The sequence below is a fragment of the Bos indicus genome, chromosome 5, assembly GCF_029378745.1.
Source record: "Bos indicus isolate NIAB-ARS_2022 breed Sahiwal x Tharparkar chromosome 5, NIAB-ARS_B.indTharparkar_mat_pri_1.0, whole genome shotgun sequence".
Lineage (NCBI taxonomy): Eukaryota > Metazoa > Chordata > Mammalia > Artiodactyla > Bovidae > Bos > Bos indicus.
The window spans coordinates 111,612,895-111,639,541 of NC_091764.1; the positions used below are offsets into that span (position 1 = coordinate 111,612,895).

Sequence of the window (26,647 nt, forward strand, 5' to 3'; positions counted from 1 at the left end):
TGAACCTGAAATGACTTTGGGAAATTAACCTAACATCACTGGGTCTCAGTTTTCTTACCTGTGAGATGGGATGAGCGTAGCCCTGCCTCATGCTGGAGGACTTGGAGAGCGGGTGGGGTAGAGTGGGTTGGCTCAGGCATGTACAGAGGACGTGCCCCTGGAAGGGCAGGTCCTTTTTCTGATTTGCACCCCAATTGTACCCCATCCACCACCATCCCCTGGGAGCACTGGCTAGATGGTCACTAGCCCTGTGTCCCTACCCCCAGCTCTTCAAGGGCAAGTTCTACCACTGTCTGGGTGTAGACACCCGCAACATCACCAACCGCTCCGACTGCATGGCTGCCAACTACCGCTGGGTCCATCACAAGTACAACTTCGACAATCTGGGCCAGGTGAGCACCCCCTCCTGGTCTTGACCTGCCCCACCCCAGATGGGTGGGGGTGACAGCTCTTCGGTGCCAACAGCCCTCTTCAGCGCCAACAGGACTACAGACCAGGCTTCAGTCCTCCCCTGCCAGGGCTTCTACTTTTCAAGCCTTGATTTTCTTTTCTGTAGAATGGGTAGGGGTAGAACTCCCTTCACAGGTACTGTGAGGCTTAGGGACCCTGAATACAGAGTGTCTGGCAGGTGCTTGGCATTTAGTAAGTGCCTTAGTGGACGTTGGTTCCTGGTCCCCTTCCCCCGCCCAGCCCTTTTCCATTCTGGAAAATCTGCTTAACGGCAGGCTGATGACCTTAGACCCCTGAGTAGGTCTCCGCAGAACCACATGGGAGGTTCCAGCATGGCCTGGAGCCTTAGGTCCCTCCTGGACCTCTTAGCAGCTGTGTGCCCTCACCCAGTTCTGCCCCTCTCTGTGCTTCCGTGTCTTCATCTGTAAATGGGAGTAGTGATAGCAGGTCTGTGATTCCAAGGTCCCCAGGCTCTCTGCACTTCAGAGCTCTGTGATCTAAGGGCTCACAGGGACATTTGCCTCTTGAGCTGTAAGGGCTTCGTGTGCCTCCCTGGTCGAGAGGGCTCCCTTTTTGTCCCCTGTCCTGCTCCTGGGCCTGAGCCCTTTCCCGGCAGCCCTCAGCACCATTCCCTCTGGGAAGCAAAGAGGAAGGGTCTGAGGCCTGGATGGATAGGATGGAGGGGCCGGTACAGGGCAGGAGACCTCTCCCGTGGATGCTTTGGCCTGCTGTCCATATAGAAGCCTTGGCTGCCTATCCCCTGGGGATCACCTCTGTTTCTAATATCATTAGCGAGGGTAAATATTGCCATTTACAGACAAAGAAGCTGGGGCCTAGAGACATGAAGGAACCTGCCCCAAGACACACAGCCAGTGAGTGGCAGAACTTGAACTGGTCCTGGCTTCTCTTGAGAGCTCCTGTTTCAGGCACTGGAGGCAGGGCCCCTCGTGTTTTCAGGAACCTTCCAGTTTAAAGTCTCTGCTGATCCTCCCAGCCAATGTGGCAGGCAGGCCCTGAAGGGTTAGCGCCATTCTGTGGGTGAGGAGAAAAGATGTCATGAATTTTTTGCCTGTTAATTTCAGAGCTGAGACTGGAGCCCAGGACTCCAAGTCCAGTGCTCGTTCTCCTGCAGCAGTGCCTGCGGGGTACATGGCAGGCACACGGTGTGTTCTCAGAAAAGGTCTGTTGGTCAAGGACACAGCTCTGCCCTGGACTCGGGGAAGGCCTCTCTGTCCCTCAGAGGGGGCAGATGCAGCTTGAGATGCCCGTGCCATCTCCCTGCCCCCTTCCTCCCGTGTTTCCAGGCCCTCATGTCCCTCTTCGTGCTGGCCTCCAAGGATGGCTGGGTGAACATTATGTACAATGGACTGGACGCCGTCGCGGTGGACCAGCAGGTGGGCATGGCCGGGCCGGGTCTGCCAGGCAGCAGGGGAGGGACACGGTGTCTTTGGGGCCCCCGGGGTCTGAAGCTGGTGTCTCCCACTGTCAGCCGTACCCGCCCCTCCCTGTCCTGGCCTGCACCCTTCCGTTAGGGCTGTGCTCTAGCTGGTGTAAGTCCATGCTCCGATTGCTTCTGCAAGCCTGCTGTCTGCAGGGAGAGCGCTGTGAGCTGGCTCTGTCCAGAGGGCTGCAGAGCCCGTGGATGGAGAAGCGAGAGTAAGAGGAGGCCCAGGGCCGGGCCAGCTGTGAGGACAGCAAGTGCATGCTTGGGTGGGACAGTGACAGGCTCAGGGAGTCATGAGGCCAGGGCCGGGGGTAGGAGGTGGAAGGAGAGTGGCAGGAGGCAGGTGGAGGAGGTAAGCAGGGCAGGAAGGGCAGGAAGGCCTAGGTGCACAGCTGGGGCTGGAGCAGAGGGCAGTGGGCATCAGTGAAGGGGTAACAGTGAGGTGAGCTTGTGGGAGCCTCCTGGGGCTGCTGAGTGAGGATGGATTTGGAAGTGGGAGGGTGGAAGTGGTCAGCAAGGAGGCTGGGTCTGAGCCCTCACCCCCAAGATCCCTCTGAGAGCAGGGGTCCCCTCAGGGGCTAGGTGGGGGCCTTAGGCAAGACACATGGCTGATCAGGGTCAGCAGTGTCCTGGCTATGAAAGTCATCAGAAGAAGGAGCAGGGAGATGCTCTAGGTCATGCCAGGACCCACTCAGTGAGGGCATTGGAGCTGGGGATGCCCCTAGGCCTGTAGGTCCCCTCGGACTCTTGGCTTCACCCTGGATGGCTCTGGAGTGGACATAGAAGTGGAGGTTGGGGATGTGGAGGAATGAGAACATGTGGTGACATCACCTTCCACTTCTTTGTCTGTACACTCTTCCTGCCTGCCACCCCCACTAACACACACATGGACACACACAGATGCACACACACACACACACACACATACACACCATCAGGGCTGTGATCACTCCTCTGCTGGCTGCTTTGTTTCCTGGTTTGTTTCTAGATGAATTAATAAATGAATGAATAGCTGGATGAATAGATGGATGATGAGCACATGGATGAATAAGTGGATTGGTGGGTAAATGGATGAATGAGTGGATTGGTGGGTAAATGGATGAATAAGTGGGTGATGGATGGGTAAATGGATGAATGAGTGGATGGATGGGTAAATGGATGAATAAGTGGGTGATGGATGGGTAAATGGATGAATGAGTGGATGGATGGGTAAATGGATGAATGAGTGGGTGATGGATGGGTAAATGGATGAATGAATGGATGGATGGGTAAATGGTGAATAAGTGGATGGGTGGGTAAATAGATGAATGGATAATGGGTGGGTAAATGGATGAATGAATGGATGGATGGGTAAATGGATGAATGAGTGGATGAATGGATAGGTCGGTGGGTGGATGAATAGATGGTGGGTAGAGGAAGAAGACAGAGGGCAGGGAAGGGGGCACTGTCTTTGCTGAGCACCCTCCTTGTGCCAGGCAGGGTAGGCACTTCCTACCTCCACCTTCAAATCTCCCAGTTGCCCGGGAGGCTGTTACCAGTGCCTGCCCTGCACGGAGGCTCGTCGAGGGAGGGTACCCCCGGCAGTGGGCCCCATGGTGCCTGGCCAGCCTCCCTCAGCCCCGTCTGGTCCCCGCAGCCCGTGCCCAACCACAACCCCTGGATGCTGCTCTACTTCATCTCCTTCCTGCTCATCGTCAGCTTCTTCGTGCTCAACATGTTCGTGGGCGTCGTGGTAGAGAACTTCCACAAGTGCCGGCAGCACCAGGAGGCCGAGGAGGCGCGGCGGCGCGAGGAGAAGCGGCTGCGGCGGCTGGAGAAGAAGCGCCGGAGTGAGTGGGTGACCTGCGGGGGAGGGTGATGGCTCCCTGGCCCCAGGGCTCCTCTGCCCGCTGCTCTGCGGAGCCCCGGGCCTGACCCCAGCCACTGGGCCTCTGGACCCAGAGGGAACGGAGGTCTCTGTGCCCCTGGCCTTGCCCTTCCCCAGCATCTGCCTGACCTGACCTCTGTCATCAGTGTCCATCCAGAGTCTAATGGTGACCCCACTGCCTGTCCAAACGAGGCCCAGCAGCTCAGTCCAGGCAGAGGGCAGAGACAGAGCCCAGATGCCCAGCCCTGAGCCGTGGGACCCCTACCCTGCCCCCAGCAGAACCAGAGCCCCTGAATGGGCACATTTGGGGTGAATGAGGACAATCAGGACAAAGAGGACAGTCCCTCTCTGCCATCCTGCCTCATGTGCTAACCCCTTTCCCTCGAGGTGCCCTGGTTGGGTGGGGTGGACCTAGCTGACTCCCAGGGCCTGGGGTAGACCCCTGGCCTCCCCCCTCCTGTCTGCCTCTCCTTCTGTGTGCTCTGCCCCCACCTCTGCCCCAACCCTCTGCGGTCTGCACCACCCACCCCGCACCCCTGCAGAGGCCCAGCGGCTGCCCTACTACGCTACCTACTGTCCCACGAGGCTGCTCATCCACTCCATGTGCACCAGCCACTACCTGGACATCTTCATCACCTTCATCATCTGCCTCAACGTGGTCACCATGTCCCTGGAGCACTACAACCAGCCCACGGTGAGCCCCGGCCTGGCCCCTGGCCCGAGGTCGTGTGGTAGGGTTGGGTCCTCAGTGGGCCCGCACCCCAGGGATGGGCGGGCCAGGGTCTGAGCAGGTCCTGCACGGGGTCCTATGCTTAAGAAGCTCAGGGCCTGGTAGGATGGATGAGTGAGAGGGAGAAGTCACCCCTTTCCAGGGCAAGATCCTGGTGAGTGGGGTGGGATGGGGTGGAACGGGGTAGGAGTGGGGTGGGGGTGACATTCAGGCCCAGCCTTGAACGTGGGTGACAGTGGCCGTGGTGTGTTCACTGAGACTCTTTGCAGGACACACTACAGATATTAACTCTCCAATCCTCGCAGCAACCTTAGTGTGTGTGTGTGGTGGGCTTTCTCCAGATTTTGTAAAGAAACCGAGGCTCAGAGACATAAAACACGCTGCCCTAGTCATTCAGCCAGTGAGTGGAGGTGGGACTGAAACTGTGGTTTGCCACCTGGCTCCACTGCTCCTGGGCATTTGGAGCCTGGCAGAGGGGCAGGGCCTCTGAGGGCAAACACTGGGGTAGGAGAGGTGACCAGTCCCCAGCTGGTTGCAGGCAGTGTTCATGAGGGACACGAGGGGTGTGTTATGTAGGGGCGAGTCTCTGGGAAGACTTACTGGAGTGGGGGAAGAGGGGAGAGCAGAGCCTCCAGATGAGGAATTGGTACGTTATTTTAAACGGTAGGAGTGAAATACAATGAGTGCAGGCAGCCATTGATGGGATGCGGCCGTAATGGTAGAACTTCTAAATTAACATGAAGAAATGGAATAAGAATAAGTTCATATTAACCAAGTATTTATTCTGTCTGGTCTTGGACTATTACCTCGTTTAATTCTGAGGTGGGTGCTATTATCATCCAATTCATAGACTGGAAAACTAAGTCCTGGAGAGGTCAAGTGACTTGCCAAGGCTTCAAACAAGGAATAAGTGCTGAGTCTGAATTCACATCGATTAATACGCGGCCTGGTTCTTAACCACTACCTTAACCATTACCCCATACTGCCTCCACTGAGTGGCGATTGGACCAGACCAGCAGAAATAAGGAAAAGGAAACCGCAATCTAAAATAAATAGTGCACATTAAGTAAGGTGGGAAGAGTAAAAGCAGATATGTAAATCACTGCATTAAGTGTGAATGGAGTAAATTCTCCCCTTACAAGGCAGAGATTCTTCTGACTGGAGTAAAGGTGGCAGACAGGTCATGGGGCCTGGGTCATGCTTCTTTTTGTTGCTCCTGCAGTCTCTGGAGACAGCCCTCAAGTACTGCAACTACATGTTCACCACTGTCTTTGTGCTGGAGGCTGTGCTGAAGCTGGTGGCATTTGGTCTGAGACGCTTCTTCAAGGACCGGTGAGCAAAACTGGGCTGGGCTGAGGCAGCGGAGAGTGCACTGCAGGAGAGAGAAGCAGTCCTGACCCCCAGGGAAGCTATCCTGACCCCAGGGGAAGCTTGGAGCAGCTGGAGGAGGGGAACCAGTGAGTCCGAGGACTGATGGTCATTGACCCCAGGTGCTGCCTTCAGCCCTGATGGGTGCCGGGCATTCTGCCAAACCCCTCTCATGGTCCTCCATACCCCACAGGTAGAGCAGGGCATACCTCATGCGAGTCCTTCTTTTCAGAGGGAACAAGTGGAGCTCAGAGAGGTTGATGGACTAGCCCAAGGCCACACAGAGGGAGCAGCTGGCTCAAGATTCAGACCTAGGAGTCAGAACCCATTCCTCCTCAGATGTTCTTTTAGCCTGGTCAGCCTCTTGCTTGAGGGATAGAGGCTGTGGTGGGGTTGGGGTTGGGGGGCAGCGAGGGAGCTGGAACCACTGGGATCTGGAGGGGCTATTAGGGATCCCCGAGGGCCATGGCAGGAGGGTGGAGGGCTGGGAAACTCCTCCCAGCTGGAGTGTGTCTAAACTCAAGTGCTTCTCACCCTGCATCTCACTCCCGCTCTCCTCTGCTCGGCCGCACAGGTGGAACCAACTGGACCTGGCCATCGTGCTGCTGTCGGTCATGGGCATCACGCTGGAGGAGATTGAGATCAACGCGGCGCTGCCCATCAACCCCACCATCATCCGAATCATGCGGGTCCTGCGCATCGCCCGGGGTGAGGGTTGGGCGGGGCAGGATGGGGAATAGGAGCCCGTCCTTGACACACACTTGACGCCCCCATGCTGTGTGCCCACACTTGCCCTCGTCCTGACAGCTCTGTACTGCGCCCTGGCATGCCCCCTCCATATAACACCCTGCCCAGTGTGGTCCAGTCTCAGGTGGGGTTGAAAGGACCCCAGGGCAGCCAAGAAGACACTGGGTCCTCACCAGCCTTTCTCCAGCTCTGGCTGGGACACCTTGTCCTTGAAACCCTCTTTGTTCTCCCAGAAGTCTCCCTTTCGCCCCAAGGCTGTCCTCATCCTTGTTTCAAAAAACCTCCTGCCTCTGGCCTCACCCTTCTACCTGCCCCGCCCGTTGCCCCCAGATTCCGAGGTGGTGAGGGATCCGGTGGAGAAACTCAGCAGTCACCCTGGGGCCTCTCCAGCCAGAGAGGAAGGGAGAGACCCAGGGGCCCTCACGCGCTGCTCACTGTGTCCTCATCATGGTGAATTACGTGCCCACGCGCACACTTGATATCCGTCTGCTCCCTTGTGCCTGTCCTCCTTCTCTTGGGCTTTTTTACACAGACACCCACCCCAGGGGGGACGTGTTTTTGTGCACCACCCCCATTCATCTGCACCCAGGGGATTGTAGTGTGGCGTCTCGTTCACGCTCCTCCACTTTCTCGCTCTACCGCATTCACATGCACACACACACACAGGCCTGTCCCTGCTGGTCTGGGCTGAGTGGGCCGGGTTGGGTGTTGCCCACAGTGCTGAAGCTCCTGAAGATGGCCACGGGAATGAGGGCCCTGCTGGACACCGTGGTGCAAGCTCTGCCCCAGGTAAGAGCCGCCCCTCCCCGAACCTGGCCGTCATCAGTGTCACGCTGGGCCCCCGGGGGGCGTGGGCTGTGACTTCCCTTCTCTCCAGATCTGCCCAAACCGGAGCTGAGGCAGAGTCCTGCCTCCAGAGAAGCAATTGTGAGCTCAGGGCGTGAGAGATGGGCGGGTTCCCATCTACTTCTTCCTTCCCTTCTTGGCTGAGCCCTTGGTCCCTCTCCCCACCCCTCCCCCGCCTGCCTGCTCTGTACCAGCGCCCTTGGGCTGGACGCTGAGGACCCAGGTTCTGCCCTCAGGAGTCTAGGGGAACGACAGAGGCCTCAGGGCAGTGTGGGGAGAGGCCCGCACATGGGGAATCAGAGAAGGCATAAGGCACTTCGAGCATGACCTTATAGGGCGGCTTGACCTTGTCGGTGGCTTGGTAAGAGGTGGTGATGTGGATAGAGAGGTGACAGGTATGACATTCTAGGAGGGGATAGCATGAGACACTGACCTGGGGGTGGGGACCCTGGGAAGTTAGGAAAGCGCCCCCCACCATTGGTGAGGGGAAGGGAGATGGGGTCAGAGCCACAGGGGTGCATCTTCGGTCCTCCTGGGAGCTCTGCAGTCCCAGGCTCCTCCTCCCCTGCTGTCCCAGCTACCGATGGCTCCTTTTCTCCCTCCCCTCAGTGCAGCCTCACCTCACTCTGAGGTGAGCCTCATATACATTCATTTATTCACTATGACTCATCTAGTCTTAAGGAACTTCAGCTGTCTTAAGGTAAAAGGCACAGATACAGCATGCTGAAGATGAGGATGAAAGATAAACAGCCCAGGGAAAGTGAAAGCAAATTCTCTCAGGTACTTGGGCTGAGGACGTTGAGTTCCATTCTCAAGTTTGGTGTGAGCTTCCTGGCAGCCTCGTTGCAAAGGGCAAGCGACACAGCAGACAGCCGGTCTGGATGGAAAGCAAGGGCTTTCATTCAGAGAGCTGTGGTCTTTCCTAACATGAAATTCCTTTGGAGGGATTTGTCACATGGGAGATGGGGGTGAGTTCTGGGCAGATAGTAAATGGGTTGGAGACCAGACTCAAGCCTCCCTGAAAGTCAAAATGTTAGTCACTCAGTCGTGTCCGACTCTTTGCAACCCCATGGATTGTAACCCACCAGGCTCCTGTGTCCATGGAATTCTCCAGGCAAGAATACTGGAGTGGGTAGTCATTCCCTTCTCCAGGGGATCTTCCCAACCGAGGGATCAAATTCAGGTCTTCTGTGTTGCAGGCAGATTCTTTACCATCTGAGCCACCAGGGAACCTATGGTCAAAGCCTAGTGCCCTGTGAGAGCCTGGGGACGAGGTGCCTTTATTTTTCTTGCCTGTGAAATTGGGGCGAGGGGTGGTGGTAGCAGTAGTTCCTATCTCAAAGGGTTGTTGTGAGGTTTAAAATAGTTAAAGCTTGTAAAGCACTGGATCATAAGCAGCACCGTGGAAGAGTCTGCTAAGGACAGGAATGGGGGTGGCAAGTGTGTGCCCCCCGCCTGCCTGGCCTCCTGGCCCTTTCCCTTCTCCCTTTCCCCTTGTTCTGACCCCTGGGCATCCTAACCCTACGTTGGTATGGGGCACATGGAGATGCCTAGGAAGTCCCAGCTTCAGGTAGGAGACATGGGATAGTAATTACAACTACTTTAAGAGATATGTGTGCCTAGAACCATGTGGTATTGGGGTGAGGGCTTACCCCTCAAAATCTATTAGCTGATTCTGGACATTTCCTTGGTTCTTTGTAAAGTGACAGGAAAACGAAACCTCAGCCCTTTCCTTCCAGGCTTTGTCTCAGGCACCCAGAGAGGAGGCCTGAGGGAAGGTTTCTCAGAGGAGGTGACCCATGATCCAGGTATTGAGGGGTGGGGAGTAGGCATTTTCTAGGCAAAGGCAGAGAGAAGGTCTTCCTGGCAGACAAAACAGAATATGCAAATGGGGTCTGTTCTCTGTGTGGCTGGAGTCTGGAGTTGGGTGATCAGTCTGGGAGGGGTCCACAGGGCTGGACCCCAGCAGCTGGGGCCTCACACCTGGCCTCAGAGGTGCTCAGTGAGAGCTTGTCTCTTTAATAAAAAAGCATCATTTAATTAGACTCTGTTGGTGTGATTGTGGCGCAGCTCAGAAGGAAACCCTTGTCTGGAGTAGAGAAACATTAGGAGCCCGTGATTAACACGGTTTACTTTTCAGCAATTAACACGAACATCCTCAGATTCCATTCATGCAGGTCTTCTGAGGGTTCTCAGAGACACTTCCTTTCTAGGGCAAGAACATGTTGGAGCCTTATCTTACCCATAACATGAGTTAAAGGTGGTCTCTGGCCTACAGATAGACTTGAAATAGGTTTGAAATCTGCGATATTTTTCTCCCACCGGAGCTGTGGGAGGGGGGTGGCTGGGTCTGCAGGAGGGTGGCTGGGTCTGCAGGAGGCTTCTGGGGGACCCAGTCTTGCATGATTCCTATATTCACGCCTTTCTGGGGCCAGGGCTCGTGCTGACCCAAGGAAGCAGATCTGAATTACTCCAGCCATGCCCCTGCTCTCCAGGACTTCCCAGACTGGCAGAGACAGTGACAGGGATACACCAGTTACACTCACGCTGTAAGACTGAATCCCTGTCTGTCTGAAGGAATTCAGGCAGGCTTCATGAAGGAGGTAGCATTATTGATGTAACTTCCTTTTCTCCCTCTCTACATTCATCTGTGGGATGGTACTGACCACACACAGGTGTAGAAGCTATGTGCAGAGACCCTGGGGCCAGCCTGCTAGGCTTGACCCCAGTCCTACCACTACTAGCGACGTGGTCCTGGGCAAGGACTTCACCTCTCAGGACATCTGTTTAATCACTTGAAGAATGGGGGTAAAAGAGAGTCCATAGATCATTGTGTGCAGCCATGACTAAGGAATGCTTGAAATCGGACTGCTCATAGGAAGGGCGTCATGCTCAGTCACTTCGGTCCTGTCTGACTCTTTGCAACCTCATGGACTATAACTCACCAGGCTCCTTTATCCGTGGGATTCTCCAGGCAAGAGTACTGGAGTGGGCTGCCTTTTCCTAACCAGGGGAACTTCCTGACTCAGAAATCGAACCCACATCTCCTGTGGCTCCTGCACTGCAGGCGGATTCTTTACCACTGAGCCACAGGGACCACCAGTAAGGGCTTCACACGTGTCTTGTGCCCTGTGCTGGACCCAGCCGGCCCTCCAGGAGGTGGGGCAGGGGTGGCCGACACAGACACAGAGCCTGCCCTGACCTTCAGGCTGGCCCTTTGCCTGGAGCCTGCCGTGCCCCCTCCCCGGACCCTGCCCAGCCCCACCCGCTGTCCCCACAGGTGGGCAACCTGGGCCTCCTCTTCATGCTGCTCTTCTTCATCTACGCCGCCCTGGGAGTGGAGCTCTTCGGGAAGCTGGGTGCGTGATGCTGAAGCCGGCCTGGGGGGTGGGCTATGGAACAGGTCTGGTAGTGGAGGGAGGGTCCCGGCAGGGTGGGGAGGCCTGAGACACCCTCCCCCAAACAGACTGTCATGCCATGGTCTCTGTGATGGGGAAATGTTCCCACAGCGAGCCTTTGGGGGCTGGATGGGTGACCCTCCGCCATCCATACCCCGCTCCCAGCGTGAATAGAGGCTTTGGAGAGATGCTCGCCTGGGTCCATGGGCACTCCCATACCTGTGCAGTGGACCCCCCACTTGGAGCCCCCCTAGCTGTCTGACCTATCAGGGATGCCCCTTCCAGTGCCACCTGCCAGTGCCTATCCCCAGTCACTGCCACCCCAGTAGGCAGAGTGGACAGGGCCCAGACTGAGGGCAACACAGCCCACATCCAGGCAGCCTTGCACAGGGCCAGCTCCAGCAAGCTGGGCTCCTCTGGGCATGAGCCCTTACCTACCTTAGCCCAACTTCTCCCTCAGAAATTGATACTGGGTGGAGCAAGGAGCCAGGCTCACCTGAGCTTGAGTCTCCACCAGCATGCCACCTCTCTGAGCCTTAGTCTCTCCATCTGTGGGCGTGCACAGGCCGCACACGCCTCTGAGGTTATCTGAGATAAGGCTGAGAGGCAGCAGCGCAGGGCAGGCCCTGCAGGGGACTCTGCAGCGGGCCAGGCTGACCCCACTCTCCTTCCAGTCTGCAACGACGAGAACCCTTGTGAGGGCATGAGCCGGCACGCCACCTTCGAGAACTTCGGCATGGCCTTCCTCACGCTCTTCCAGGTCTCCACTGGTGACAACTGGAATGGGATCATGAAGGTACACGTGGTGGGCAGGGGAGGGAGAGTCAGGCTGGATTCTGCCTGCCCAGTGGCCCGTCGCACATGGAGGGTGTGCAGGGCACAGAGACGCGGGGGTCCACCCACGGCCCTGGGGCACAGCAAGGTGGACATGAGGCCAGAGCGGGTTTTCTGTCCGCCCTGAATGCTGTGCTGGGATCAGGGCTCAGTATCTAGGGGACAGGACTCTGCTTGGGGCCAGAGGGGGTGCTGGGGGCCCGAGCCCAGGGACTCCAGGCACCACTGCTCTGACGCTGAAGCCAGCCTAGGGGGTGGGCTATGGAACAGGTCTGGTAGTGGAGGGAGGGTCCCGGCAGGGTGGGGAGGCCTGAGACACCCTGCCCCGAACAGACTGTCCCTTGGCTTGGGCTTCACTGTCCATCACCCAACACGGGTTCCCTGGCTCTGGCCTGCAGTTCAGCCTGGGCTGGGTGGAGAGGGGCCTCATGAGGACAGAGATGCGGCCTGTGTCCCAGACCCCCGGGCCTCGTGGCTAGCTCCCTGCTGCATCCCTCTCTCCCCCGTCGGTGCAGGACACGCTGCGGGACTGCACGCACGACGAGCGCAGCTGCCTGAGCAGCCTGCAGTTCGTGTCACCGCTGTACTTCGTCAGCTTCGTGCTCACGGCCCAGTTCGTGCTCATCAATGTGGTGGTGGCCGTGCTCATGAAGCACCTGGACGACAGCAACAAGGAGGCCCAGGAGGACGCCGAGATGGACGCCGAGCTGGAGCTGGAGCTGGCCCACGGCCTGGGCCCCAGCCCGCGGCCACCGGCCAGTGCCCCGGGGGCGCCCGCACCTGCCCACGGGCCAGGAGGGGCGGCCGGCGAGGGTGATCCCGAGGGCCGCCTGCGCCGAAGCTGCTACTCGCCAGCCCAGGTGGGCGGGGCCCGGAGAGGGCAGCGGGGTTGCTGAGGGCTGGGAGGACAGCTGGGCTGGCGGGGGGGCTCGGGCAGAGAGCTCGGTCATTCCGGGCCCCGCTTGCTCAGCTCCGTTTCAGGGGCGACCCTGTGATGTGGGGTCGGGCCCAGGCCACGGGCGGAGAACCAGGAAGGCAGACCGTGCCCGCCCACCCGGCCATCCCGAGCTGGCCGATAATCCCACCTGTCCCCACCCCGTCCCCGTCCGCCTAGGAGAACCTGTGGCTGGACAGCGTCTCTTTAATCATCAAGGACTCCTTGGAGGGGGAGCTGACCATCATCGACAACCTGTCCGGGTCCATCTTCCACCACTACTCCTCGCCGGCCGGCTGCGAGAAGTGTCACCACGATAAGCAGGAGGTAATGACAGTGCCCCCAGGGGAGCTGGGGCCTCGGGGTTGGGGCGTGGCTCCAGTCCTGGTGGAGGGCCAGCCTGAGGGGCGAGCTGCTCTGGGTGGAAGCCCACCAGGGCCTACTTGATCAAGGCTGGTCCCATGGGGCTGTGGTGGACAGGCCTCCTCCCTGAGCCCAGCCTGGCCTGATCCTCTGCTCGGTCCAGGCCTGTGCTGTGGCCTCAGGAGCTGCGAGGCCCCGCTCTGGGCCTGTACACAGCAGGTGCTCAGAAAGGGTGGCTGCCCACTGTGGTGGTGTGCTGCGGGTGCCAGCAGGAAGCCCAGGCGTCACCTCTGGTGCAGTGTGCCTTTTCTGTGACGTCAAGGGGTCACCCAGGACCATCGTTCCAGAGCTCAAGGCCTGAGCACCCCAGAGCCTCTTCCCAGGGCCCCTGTCCTGGTTCCAGGGCTCAGCCCCACCCTCCCCAGGTGGGGTTTCCCTGATGGGCACCGCAGGGCATCCGTGGCCTTGGGCCTGTCTTGAGCAGGCTCAGGCGGGCCCTGTCCCCTCTCCCCAGCCACGTGGGGCCCTGAGCACCTCCCTAGGAGTGGCCAGCCCCCAGGGATCCCCTTTAGCCTGAGGTGACTTCAGACTCCCCAAGGCCCTAGGGGCTCACAAGCACCCCCAGCCCATGAGGGCAGCCTGCACAGAGCCACAGGTGAGTCATTCCCAGCAGCCTTGAAGGGCACTTGGTCTGCTTGGACCAGCTTTGGTTCACAGCCCTCAGCAGCTCACCTGCCCGCTGGCCCAGCTTAGGCCCAGCACTCTGCCGTCTGTGACATCCTCGGGTCGTCTCCCATTCCCAGCCCAGGCTAGGTCCCTGCACAGGATGGACGTGCCATCTGTGCTCAGATCTCTTGCCCTCTCTGACCACTGCCCTGTGTCTCTCTGGAGGACCCCTGCCCCACCGCAGCCCCAGAGGTGACACGAGGTGGCCCGCTCTCCCTGCAGGTGCAGCTGGCCGAGACGGAGGCCTTCTCCCTGAACTCAGACAGGTCCTCGTCCATCCTGCTTGGCGATGACCTGAGTCTGGAGGACCCTGCAGCCTGCCCTGTCGGCCCCAGGGACAGCAAGGTGAGCACAGTGGGCTCCTGGGCAGGCGGATCTGAACTTGCAGCCTGGCCTCTGCCTGCCATGCTGGGACACTGCCCCTTCCTGGCGCACCATTTAAGTGGCACCTGCTGCATGCTGGGCCCTCATCTCCTGTTGGTCAGATGAGGGCTGGGGACAGAGAGGTGGAGTGATTTACCTGAAGTCACACAGCAACAAGCCAGAGCTCCAGTCACAGCATCCAAGTGGCCCTGGCCACTCACTGTAGCTTTGGATGTTTTTGCTCCACTGGGAGTTGTCCCTGGTGGGCACACTTTACGGGGGCACCGGGGGAGGCTGGAGAGTCTCAACAGGTGCAGGCACCTACTGCGTGCCCTTTGTCTGCACTCAGTGTGCCCGCCCCCCAGCTCTGTGCGTTGGGGGTAATGTGACTCCATTCCACAGGCCAGGGCATGAGGGCTCTGAGAGGTGAGGTGGCTTGTCCTGTCGCATAGCTGGGCACAGTCCCCAACCTCTGCCCTCGAGGTGGTCAGTCTAGGGGAGGCCAGGAGGGCTGGAAGGGCTGCTCTGTTGATCCTGCAGACTCAGGGAGGGGAGGTCTGCCACAGGGCTTGTGACCTGGAGGCAGAGTCGTTCTTTTTTTTCTTTTTTAAAGTATTTATTTCTTTATTTGGATTCCCTGGTGACTCAGATGGTAAAGAGTCTGCCTGCAATGCGGGAGACCCAGGTTCAATCCCCGGGTTGGGACGATCCCCTGGAGAAGGAAATGGCAACCCACCCCAGTATTCTTGCTTGGAGAATTCCACGGACGGAGGAGCCTGGTGGGCTCCAGTCCATGGGGTCGCAAGGAGTGGGACATTTGGGTCTGAGTTGTGGCATTCAGGGTCTTCACTGCATCGTGTGTGGTCTTTTGTTGCGGCACACGGACTCTCTCGTTGTGCGTGGTCCCAGTAGTTGCATCAGGGGGCTTAATTGCTCCGAAGCATTCTAGTCGTGCTTGCCCAGGCTGGGGGAGGTGCGAGAGCCCCCGGCCCAAGGTGGGTATGCAGTGGGCCTCCCCTAAGAGAGTCTCTTTCCCCCTGACCCCTGGCGCAGCCTGGATTTGGCACCACCGCCCCCAGGGCTGTCCTCCATCAGCTCCAGGAAGGCGGGGATGGGGGGAGTGGATCTTGCCGGCCCCTTCTGTCCCCCTCTGACAGCTGACAGCCCCTGTCCCCCGCTGCCGCCAGCCCCTTCCTGCATCTCCTGTACCCCTGCACTATTTTCCCACACAGGATGTTAGGGTGCAGTTTCTAGGGTCTGGTGGTGTTGGTGGGTGCTGTTTTATTAGGACTCAAATAATAGTTCATAGGGGGCTCAACTATCTTGGAGGGGGCATAGAGGCAGCTTTTGAGACACATACTGTTCAGAGGTAACCTTGGGCTGCAGGGTTGAAGAAGGGCAGGGCTCAGGGAGTGCCAGGAAGGAGAGCTGGTTGCCAGAAGGAGTGGTTCCTCTCTCATTTATGGATGTGGAAACTGAGGCTCAGCCACAGGAAGGGACCTGCCCAGGGTCACGCTCACAAGGAGGCTTTGAAGCTGCTTGGTCTGTCTTCTGGTGCCTTCACCAGCCTAGGCTTGGCCTTTCTGCTGGCCAGGGTCTGTACCACTTGGCTACAGAGACAAAGAAGAGCCTCAAGAGTCTCAGGGTCACAAGGGGAGTGAGTGGGGGAATTGCTACCTGCCTGGGACATCAGAGAGGGCTTCCTGGAGGTGGGGTCCTTTTACCTCCAGGAGGTTTTGGAAGATGATGATCGCTGGCCAGGTGAAGGAGGGGAGGAGAAGGCCGTCCCAGGCAGTGAGAGCAGCGAAGCAAAGGGGTGTAGAGCAGGGGCATGAAGGCAGCTATGGTGGGCTGTTCCCCCCTCCACCATCCTGCCCCTTCCACCTCCCTTTTCCTGTAGGGCGAGCCTGACCCGCCTGAGCCCATGCAGGTAGGGGACCTGGGCGAATGCTTCTTCCCCTTACCCAACACGGCCGTCTCATCGGGTCCGGAGAACTTCCTGTGCGAGATGGAGGCCATCCCATTCAACCCCGTCCAGTCCTGGCTGAAACACGAGAGCAGCCAAGGTGAGGGTGGGAGCCCTGCCAGCTCCCATGGCCCTGATCTTGGGTGTTGGCTTCAGAGGGAACTGGCTGAGATTTTTCCTGAGTAATTTTGCCTAGACTATTACATCGAGTCCAGAAAGAACCAGATGGTTAATTGACAATAAAAGATAGGAATCTCAGGCCTGATAGAACAATGACAAAAGACCAGGAGCCAAATAATACAGAGAGATGAGGTCATAATTATACCGAAAATCTGGGCTAATGGATGATTCATGCTGAGTGTCCTGGGAGCTGTGGTGAAAAAGGAAACAGGTTGGCACACACAGCTCTCATCAAGCAGAAGGCAAGCTGCCTAATTATTGAAGCGTTTTTCTAGAGCTGAATTTGAGAGGTGTTTATCCCACAAGATCGTCATACAAGGTGATGCTGAACAGCAGATGCCTGTGGTCCTCAATAGCTCTTTCATACAAAGCCCTACCCTCAGCGTCCTCTGTTTGCACTTTGGGCTTGTGGCTGGGCTCTGGGCTTGAGGACAGAGGACTCAATTGACTGGTCCATCACAGGTTCACCTTCACCTCCAGTCTCTCTGGAAGGTGATGGAATCTGGCTTCATAGTCCCGGCTGGGGAAGGGGGGCAGAAAGATGAACTCGTTGGAAGAGCGGCCCTGAGATCCTGAGCCCACCCCATGTACTCTTCTGGGAGGGGCCTTGGCCTTGAGCACCTTCCAGGAGCTAAAGGTGGAGTGACTCTTCCGAGGACTTTCCTAAAGCTGACGGCCTCTGGCCTGGATATGATGGCTGAGGTGCCAAGACCCCAGACCTCCTGAATCAAAAGTTAGGGCACAGGACCAAAGAGCCATTCTGATCAGACGAAGTCCCATCTTCTTTACCTAACCTTTCATTAGCATTTTTCCTTAAATAAGATGCCAAAGATGAGGAATCCCCCTTACCTGGGGACATTCGAGCTTCCATCCTCATCCTGGAAGCCACTGAGGGGACCATGGGCAGAAGTTGCTTCCCCCCACCTGCAGAACTGCCCTCATCTCCACCTCACCTTCTCTTTGCCCCCTCCATCCCCAGCACTCTGTCTGCTCTGCTGTCCAGCGTGGTGCCCACCTGTGTGCTGTCCTTGGGTGGGGGGCCCCAGGCCTGGCCATGCCCCGAGGGTGTCAGCACTGTGGAGTGAGTGTCTTAGTGAGCGCTGCTGTTCATGGGGCTTGAGCTCCATAGCTGCCTCTTGCTCTTACAGCCATGTCTCCACTCCTCTAGGTGGGCAGCTGGTCCCCATTTAAAGAGGAAGGAACCTAGGGGGCCTTGAGCCTGGGTCTGCTTGGCTCCAGAAACTGCCATCGCCCAGTGCCCGTCCTCCCAGGGCTCACAAGTCAGGCTCAGTGTTTCTTGCTCTCACGATGGACTCTGAGGCTCAGAGAGGGAGGCTTGCCCATGGAGTCACAGCCAGTTTGTCAGGGGGCCCTTCCTGCCAGCCGACCCTCAGGGGCCTGCCAGCCTGAGCCTGTTCCCCTGTCCCTCTCCTCCCTCCCCAGCAGCGCCCCCGAGCCCCTTCTCCCCGGATGCCTCCAGCCCACTCCTGCCCATGCCGGCCGAGTTCTTCCACCCTGCCGTGGCCGCCAGCCAGGAAGGGCAGGAGAAGGGTGCCGGATCCCGGACCCTCCCCAAGATCGCCCTGCAGGGCTCCTGGGCCTCCCTGAGGTCGCCGAGCGTCAACTGCACCCTCCTTCGACAGGTACGGTCCCTCCGGGCTCTGAGAGCTCTCCTGTCAGGGGACATGTGAGGGGGCATCTTGAAATCCAAGGTGAGGGAGGAGGGAACGGGCCCAACCAAAGGCACCAGGCAGGGCGGTGCCAGGGACACTTGGGAAAGAGGGGCATAGTGGGAGCCTGGAGGGAGGAGGTGACACTAGAGGCTGATGAAGTGGACAGGGCTGGGTCCTAGGGCATCTGGGGACAGCAGAGTGTGGGGAGTGCCCAGGTTGGGGGCCCTGGAGGAAGACCTGGGCTCTAGCTTGAGGGGACAGGGAGGAGGGGGTGTTAGGAGTCATTGCAGGGTTTGGGGGTGGGGTGAGGGGGTTGGCATGTGATTGCTAGGAATGGAGGTCTCGGTCTGTGAGGCCGCCTGTATTGAATTGGCCAGGGCTACCACCTGGGCACCCCTCAGGGCACAGAGCAGAAGGGTCTGCAGACCTGACATCCCTGGTCTGGGGGTGTGGATGGGGGGCAGCGGGGGCAGGGGGAGGGGACCAGGTCTCAGGGAGAGGCACAGTGAGGCACAGGGAGAGGCATAGTCAGGCCAGGGCTCTTGCAATTACTTGTTCGTCCAGTGACTGTTGACCCCAGCTCCCGCCAGCCAGGCTACAGCCGGCTGCAGGGTGAAAAAATCCCTGCCTTCTGGGGGGTTTACCGTTTAGTGTGTAGCAGGGATGTGCCAGGAGAGATGATCAGAATAAATGCAGGGAAAGTATAGTGTGTTTGGCAGTGATGTGGGCCAGGAAGAATGCTGCGGGGGAGAGGGGAGGGAGCTGGTGGGGGAGTGGGGTGCTGACAGTTCAGGTGGAGGGACTGGGAGGGCAGTGAGTGGTGACACAGGTGTATCAGGGAAGAGCTTTCCAGGCAGAGGTGGGGGTGGGGGTGCGGGGTGGGGTGGGAGGAGCCAGGCGAGTAAGGGGGGAGGGAGGTCAAGAGGGATGGGGTGGGGCCCAAGGGCTTTTCCTCCCAGTGAATTGGATCCTCCTCTGCTGGGTGCCTGACTGGGGTCTGAGCAGGATGACGCTGGTGGCACACTGAGGGCCAGGCAATGGGGTGGGGTGGGGCCCAGTCGGAAGCTGCTGCAGGGACCACCCGGAGGGCCACCCTGCAGCTCAGACAGCCGGAAAGCCTCGCCAGGCCCGGTGTGTTCCTGAGGGGTCGGAGGGGCTTGAGGGGGTGCCCATCGGGGGAGGGGAACACCGGGCAGCACCCCCATCCCCTGTGGCCCTCCCCGCAGGCCACGGGGAGCGACACGTCGCTGGAGGTCAGCCGCAGCAGCTCGGCGGGCAGCCTGCAGACCACGCTGGAGGACAGCCTGACCCTGAGCGACAGCCCGCGGCGAGGGCTGGGGCTGCCCGCGTCCGTCCCGGGCCCCCGCGCCGGCCCGTCGCCCGCCGCGCGCCGCCGCCCGAGCCCACGGGGCCGGGGCACGTTCAGCCTGCGCGGGCTGCGGGCGCACCAGCGCAGCCACAGCAGCGGGGGCTCCACCAGCCCGGGCTGCACGCGGCACGACTCCATGGACCCCTCGGACGAGGAGGGCGCGGGCGGCCGGGCCGGCGGGGGCTGCGGGGGCGCGGGCAGCGAGCACTCGGAGACCCTAAGCAGCCTCTCGCTCACCTCCCTCTTCGGGCCACCGCCCCCGCCGCCCGGCCTCCCGCCCGCGCGCCGGTTCAGCAGCGCCAGCAGCCTGGCCGCCGGGCCCGGCCGCCCCCGCGCCGCCGCGGCCCCCGGGCCCCGCGGCCTGGCCCGCAGCCCATCCTGGGCCGCCGCCGATCGCTGCAAGGACCCGCCGCGCCCGGCTGAGCCGGCGGCTCCCCGGGACCCCGAGGCGCCCGAGCCACAGCCCCCGCCGCCGCCGCCGGGGGAGCCGCCGTCCGGGGACTCCGCGAGCCAGGGGAGGAGATGAGGGCCGCCGCCCGCCCGCCCCGTTTCACTTCTTTACCTCAGGAGCCAGGGGCAGACAGCAATACTTCGTCCAGTCCACCACCTGGACCTGGGCGCCGCGCCGGGGGGCCGCCGTCGGGGCGGGAGGAGCAGGCCCCCCCACGCCCGCCCGGTAGCCGAGGCTCAGAAGGGCCCAGCGGAGGTCCTGCCTGTGTGTATACGTGTATACATATGCATATACATAGAGAGAGACAGACATATATATTTATTTTTTCTACCGAGAGCTTATGACTTCCAGAAAGTGCTAAAGTTGAGCATAGCCGGTGGGGGCCCACTCCGGGGGTACTGGCGGCTGGAATTTCTGGTGTCTCCCTCCCGGGTTGAGAGTGGCTTGGAGAGGGCTCTCAGGCCTCTGAGGGTCCCCACCGTGGCCGGGGAGACAGGCCCAGAAGAAGAGGTGGAATTCAGGGTGCATTTTTCTTTCCTTTAAAGAAGAAACGCTGCTAAGATCCCGCCCCTCTACATGTTGGGGTGTCTGTCTTGTTCCTGACCGTCTAGCTGTTGTGACAGTCCTTCATAGATGCCCCAGAGCACACAAACTCTCTTAGTCAACCAGTTAGATGTCTTTCTTTAGAAAAACCAGGGGTGAGTCCTGGTATTACTTTAAGGACAGCGGTGGGGGTGTAAAGTGGCTCCACGACTGGGCAGGGTTGGGGGGCCTCACCTTTAGGTGAGGTTCCAGGGGCTTTTGCCCCCAAGGAGCTGAGAGCAGCAGGGCTGCAGGAAGGAGAGGGACGGTGAAGGTATTAAGCAGATGAGATGTTTGGAGGTCATATGCTGGTCGGGCTGCCCCCCAGGGCTCCTGGGTTCTGACAATCAGTGACCAGTTACTTATTGCCTTTTACCCCCAGCCCGGGGTGGACCCTGAGCCACGGCCATTGCTGGAGGTTGTACACACCCCTCCACTCCCTGTCCCCTGACCAACTCTGCTCCCTGCCCCCCATCCTCCATGGAGTTCAGGGTAAAATAGATCTGACAGGACCCTAAGTAGGGGTGGGGGTAGCTGCCTGGGCCCTGGGATCAGCCCTGGGCCCTGCACCTTCCCACGCCCGCCTGGCACCTGGAGACCCACATCCCCACATCCTCTCTCCCTGCTGCCTGCCTCTAAGTCTCTGTTTTATTCCCCTTCCCAGCTTTCCCAAAGCTGCAATACTTCTCAAATGGGTTCCCAGATGGGTATTTATTTGAATAGACTTGCATTTATCAGATGGGTATTTATTTGAATAGTTGTGCATTTATTTCAGTACTTATTAGAAAAAAAAAAACCCAGTACATTGGACCCATGACATCACAGATATAGTGCTCAGATCAGGGCTGGGTTTTGAGCAGTAAATGGACTTGAAGTCATTTTGAGGAAGAAGGCTGGGTCATAGTGATGCAGTGATCTGCAGACATGCAGAGGTTGTGGGGTGGGAAATGCCGAAAGCTGGGGACTCACCGCCCTTCAGCAATAACCAGGCCCTCTGCCGGTGTGAGAGCCTCTCAAAGGCTTTGGCTGGCCCTGCTGAGGGGCCCTTGACCTTGTTCCCCAAACCTGACCTTAAAGAGTTTGGCTTTGGGCTGGGCAGACGGGTTCGGGAGAAGGGTCTTCTTGACAGGCTGTGGGTCTTCTAGATGGCAGAGGGACCCCTGGGGTCTGGGCATCGTGCAAAGGGAGGAGGTAATGTGGCCTGCAAAGCCTTTCCCCAAGAGCTGGTAGGGGGAAGGGTTGTTTGGTCCACTTCACACCTGAGGAAGCCAAGGTCCACCCCAGGGGGTGAAGGGGCCACCCAGGACCCTCAGAACCCGGGGAGCAAAGAGGCTGGGGCCCTGTGGGCAGCCAGCCCCTGAGTACCTGAAATGTGAAACAGGGACCCTGTTTCAAAGCAGGTGGATTCAGAAAGTCACAGCCGGGCTGCAGGCCTCTCTGCTGGCAGTGGGGGAGTTGGGCCATCTTGGTGGTCAGTCCTGGACTTGCCCCTGAGCCTCTGGAGCCTCCCTCTCCTCACCTGAAAGTGTGATGGTGGGCAGTCCTCTTTGAGGGGTCGCTGTGAGGCCACACAAGGCAGTGCCTACACGCTCTGCACTCTCCCAGGTGGCAGCCTCCAGGGGAGGGGTTGGCTGGGCCTGGGGTCATGTCCCCTCCTGCCCCCCAGGGGCCCATTGGCTGGAGGCGGAGGCTGGGCCCTAGTCCTGAGCTGCTTGCTCCAGAGAGCCTTGCACTGGCTGCCCTGGCCATGCTGGTGGTTTCATCACAGGGGTGCTTGCTTGTCTGGGGAAAAAGAGGGCACGGGTAGCCTGCTGGGCTCTGCCTCACCCTCCCTCCGTGAGCCACGCTGGCCCCAGCAATCGAGGTGGAGGGGAGGCCGCACACACAGTAGCTGTGCCCGACAGCGTGTTCCTGGAGGGACGTGTGTGCCAGGGGCTGGAAGATGGCTTGTGGGGCCTGGGAGGCCCGTGTGGAGGGTGGGTGGGATTCAGGGGATGGCATCTGACTCCGGTCAGCAGCTCCCGTTTTCTGGGCTCAGGTGTCATCGGGAGGCCCTGAGCCGCGTGCACTGCTGCTCCACCCGCAGACCAGGGAACTGACTTTCCTGATGTCACGAGGTTATCAGTGGCTGGGCAGGGAACACATCTCGGGTGTGTCTGACATAAAGCCATCCTTTTGCTGGGATCTGTGTGACCTCAGAACAAGCAGACACGTGGGAAGAGTGATCCAGCCGTCACCTGAGTGATGGTGGGAGGTCTGGTCAAAGCAGGATATGTCTCAGAGCTGAACACAGAAGATAGAAGCTTTGCCTGAGGGAGTCGTGAGAGATGGGCTTGTTCCTGGAGGGCCTCAAATGCTGAACCCAGGCACTTGGTCCTGTTCCTGGGAGTTACAGGTGATAGGGGACCAGGGAAGCTGTGGTTGGCTGGCCAGGAGAAGCCCAAATGGCTAAGGGTTGGGTGATTAGCCCCTTTGCCCTCTCTGATCCTGCGGCCTGTCTATCACAAAAGCACAAACCTACCCTAACCCACGTGGCCTGGCCCTGAGGAGAGTGGGGACCCTGGTGCTGGACACCCCAAGCTGTGTGTTTGCAGATCTCTGCAGGATGGTGGCTGGCAGGCACCTCAACACCTATACAAAGGGACCCAAGACCAGATGGGACATGGCCTGCCCTGGCCAAACCCTTTTCCTGTCTCCTGCCAGGCCTTCTCCTGCACCAGGCAGCCCCCTAAAAGTGGACCAAATGTGCACAGTATCAGCCTGTCTGCCTGTCTTCCCCCCACAAATCTTCCCACTGGAGCTTTGTGTTTCCAGGGCCACCTCTGGCCCCCTTTGCTGCGCTGTGTAAGGGCTTGGGGTCTTAGAAACCGCTGTTTAGCCCAGATACACATACTCTTTTTTGTCTTTGTGCAATAATCAGTGTTCCTGGCGGAGCCTGGGCTGAGCCAGGGTTTGAGGAGGAGACAGAGGCCGCCTCCTCCTGGAAGCCCTCCACCCAGCCCTGCTGCTGTGACTATCGCACTCCCAGTCGCTGTACAGTTTCTATGGTGTGAATAAACTTCCCTCCTAGTTGCTGATGGCGCTGGTACCTACTGGCCCAGACGGCCTGGGGTAGAGAAAACAAGTGGCAGCCGCCACCAGTGTTGTTTTGAATAAAACCCGAAGCCTATTTCAGAATTTTTCTGTGTGTCTGGGCTGTTCTTTCCCTAGTGGCATGGGTGTTGTACTGGGGGGTTTCCCGCTGGGGGGTGGGTGGGCGTGGTGGTGGTGATGTGTTTATTATGCCCAGGCTGCGGGGCCTGGGGTGTCTGGGACCTAGAGACACGGATGGAAGTTTCTCTCCTGGCTTGGGTGTGGGTCGGGGGCTGCTGGGCTGGGGAGGAAGCAGAACCTGGCTCTTTAGTGAAGATGCTGGACCTGGGTGAGAAAGTAACAAGAAAGAAGTCATCTACCTACATGGCACTGTTACCTAAAGTCATACTGTGGGTATTTTCAGGACTCTTGGTTCAGTTCAGTTCAGTTCAGTCACTCATTCGTGTCCGACTCTTTGCGACCCCATGAACCGCAGCATGCCAGGCCTCCTTGTCCATCACCAACTCCTGGAGCTTACTCAAACTCACGTCCATGGAGTCGGTGATGCCATCCAACCATCTCATCCTCTGTCATCCCCTTCTCCTCCCGCCTTCAATCTTTCCCAGCATCAGGGTCTTTTCCAATGAGTCAATTCTTCACACCAGGTGGCCAAAGTATTGGAGCTTCAGCTTCAGCATCAGTCCTTCCAATGAATATTCAGGACTGATTTCCTTTAGGATGGACTGGTTGGATCTCCTTGCTGTCCAAGGGACTCTCAAGAGTCTTCTCCAACACCACAGTTCTCAAAGGACAAAAATCCAACTCAAATGAGTTTGAAAGAAAAAGCTGGAAGAGAGGAAAGGAAGGCAGGGAGAAAAGAGAGAAATAAGATGAAAGTAACTTGGTGGCTCCAGTAGCTAGAAAGCCCAGAGGTAGAGTCAGCTTCAGGTGCAGTTGGATCAAGGGCTCCAACTAGGTTGCTAGGACGAGGTTTCTCTCTACCTCTGGTCTCTACTTCCTTCTGAGTTTACCTCCCTCCTCTCCGAGTGGCCACCAGAAGCCCAGGCTTGGGGCCTATCTGCCCATCCCCAGATGAAGGAGGGCGTCTCTCCCTGACAGTCTGGCAAAGTTCAGGGACTCTCATAGGTTGACTGGGGTACGTGCCATGCTCTGATTGGCCAGGTCTGAACTCTGGGATCCAGGGATGGGGGTGACCCACCGGCATCATGGTCTGAGAGCAAGAAAGGGAGAAACTGTCAAGGAGAACCACTGTGTGCTTGTTGGAAGGAGGGGCTGAAGGCTGGACACGCAGAGAAACCTGGGTGGCCTCTCCTCCGGCTAAGCTGCGTGCAGCCTCATCCCTGGGAAGGGTGCTCTCATCACTGCCCTTCAGATCAGACCAGGGACCCAGAGAGGTCCAGAGACTGAGCACCTGGACGTCTATAAGCTATGGGAGTGGAACAGCCAAGCAGTGGCTAGAGGCTTACTTGGTCCCCACCAGCCCTATCTAGTCCCCCCACCCCCTTGGTGTGTGCTCTCTATACTTGAGGGCCAACTAGGGCTTGGCCTGGACAGGAGAGGGACCTGGGGACAACGTGGGTGACCTCCAGTGGTGTCCACTTCAGAGAACAGCGGAGAACAGGAAGACCTGGGGCCACCCCACAGACAGGCCTGTAACCCTGGCTTTCCCATCTGCTCTGAGACCCCTTCTGGTGGCCCCTGGGGGCTCTGGGTGGGGTGGTGGTGGTGTGGACAGAGACATCACTGCAGCCTTCCAGGTCTCTCTGCATGGCGCCCACGTGGACGCTTCCAGCTGCAGGCTTTACTGCTCAGAGCACTAGGTTTTCCCTGCTTGAGGAGGAGGAGGCAGAGGGGGTCTCACCAGGAGCCCTTTTGAGGCCTGGGCGTCTGCCTCACCATAGATGAGGCATGGGGGCAGGGAGAGCGGCGACAGCTGGTGGGGGCTGCTGCACACGCATTGGTGCATGAGGGCCCGCCCCCACTCTTGGATCGGCCTGCCTCCACCTGGGGAGGGGTCTGACCCCCATTTTCAGATGAGGAAACAGGCAGGGCAGGCCTTCCCCAGAGCAGGCAGGGCTCTGAGTCCCAGTGTACATCCAGGCCCCAGCCTGAGCCTCGCTCGTTACCCGTGAGACTTGGTCCATCTGCCCAGCCTCGGCTCTCATGGCCGAATCGTCCAGCAAGCCCTGACTCCCTGGGGAGACGCCCTGCTCCAGCCCCTCCTCTCCCAGCCCCCAGAGGCAGGCCTGCTGGACTCTTCCACGGGGCGCTTCAGACTCCACCTGTTTAAAACCTCTAGACGCCTGACCCCCAACACCCATCCCTCTCTGGAAGCCTGGGCTCCAGACTCCTCTCCTCCCCTACCAGGGGCCCCTGGCCTGACTGCCCACCTCACCCTTGCTTGCCTTCTGCTCCCCCACCCAGCTCCTTCTCACCACCTCCCAACCCTCCCTGCTGACCCCCCAGGGCACATTCCTTGGCCCCTTGGCTCACCTTGCAGGGCCCTTTGGAGGTGACTGTCCCTCCTCCTGGAACTCTGCTCCCTCCCCAGGCTGTCTCTGCCTCCTTTCCAAGCCTCATCAGCCTCTGTCACTCTGCAGACCACCCACGTGCTGCCAACCACACGCCTCTTCCCCCCCCACCCCGTGTCCTGTAAGAACAGCCCCTCCCACACCTAGCGTCCCTTGTTCCCTTTCTCCCCTTCCCTGGCTCTTGCCTACCACTTTAGCTTACTCGAATGCCACTTCCTCCAGGAAGCCTTCCCAGCTGCCCATGGCTTTGCTCTCCAGCTTCCACTTCTCCCTCCACACCAACTCTTTATCCCCGTGTCCTGTCTGTTTCCTGAGTCCCCATCACACTGCATCAGTCCAGTAATGGCAACTATGGTCCCTCCGCCCAGCCCAGAGCCTAGTGCCCAGCTAACCCCTCCCCTCATTTCTCTCCCCGAGGAAACTGAGGCCCAGAGAGGCAGTATGACCTGTGCCAAGTCACACAAGGAGGCAGTGCCAGTGGTGACCGTGGCCCGCCTGCCCCTCCCATAGCTGCGGAGCAGCAGCCCTCTCCGCGCCGAGGCCACTGCGGGCCCTAGAGAGCAGAGCCCTGCTTTGTTTTGCTCTCCCTTACGCGTTAATAATGGGATTAAAGGCAAGTTGCTGCCAAGGAGAGAGACTGAGAGAAAAAAAAAAGAACATTTTAAGAGAATGAAAAACTTCACCCATCAGCACTTTTTATTTAGACCTGAATTCATGAATTTTAACCAAATA

General features: G+C 58.8%; 1 protein-coding gene across 1 annotated transcript in view; it reads left to right on the forward strand.

The window, feature by feature from the left end:
• The window catches only part of CACNA1I (calcium voltage-gated channel subunit alpha1 I), a 114,849-nt gene extending 91,381 nt beyond the window's left edge, over nucleotides 1-23,468 (forward strand). Inside the window, exons 22-36 of the mRNA XM_070790445.1 lie at nucleotides 267-392; nucleotides 1,755-1,844; nucleotides 3,531-3,723; nucleotides 4,304-4,455; nucleotides 5,714-5,823; nucleotides 6,434-6,567; nucleotides 7,325-7,395; nucleotides 10,733-10,811; nucleotides 11,525-11,646; nucleotides 12,200-12,544; nucleotides 12,799-12,945; nucleotides 13,930-14,052; nucleotides 15,971-16,136; nucleotides 17,663-17,859; nucleotides 19,116-23,468. Coding sequence (XP_070646546.1) covers nucleotides 267-392; nucleotides 1,755-1,844; nucleotides 3,531-3,723; nucleotides 4,304-4,455; nucleotides 5,714-5,823; nucleotides 6,434-6,567; nucleotides 7,325-7,395; nucleotides 10,733-10,811; nucleotides 11,525-11,646; nucleotides 12,200-12,544; nucleotides 12,799-12,945; nucleotides 13,930-14,052; nucleotides 15,971-16,136; nucleotides 17,663-17,859; nucleotides 19,116-19,784 — 2,724 coding nt within the window. The 3' untranslated portion in view covers nucleotides 19,785-23,468. The remainder of the gene's footprint in view (nucleotides 1-266; nucleotides 393-1,754; nucleotides 1,845-3,530; nucleotides 3,724-4,303; nucleotides 4,456-5,713; nucleotides 5,824-6,433; nucleotides 6,568-7,324; nucleotides 7,396-10,732; nucleotides 10,812-11,524; nucleotides 11,647-12,199; nucleotides 12,545-12,798; nucleotides 12,946-13,929; nucleotides 14,053-15,970; nucleotides 16,137-17,662; nucleotides 17,860-19,115) is intronic.
• Nucleotides 23,469-26,647: the final 3,179 nt, after the last annotated feature.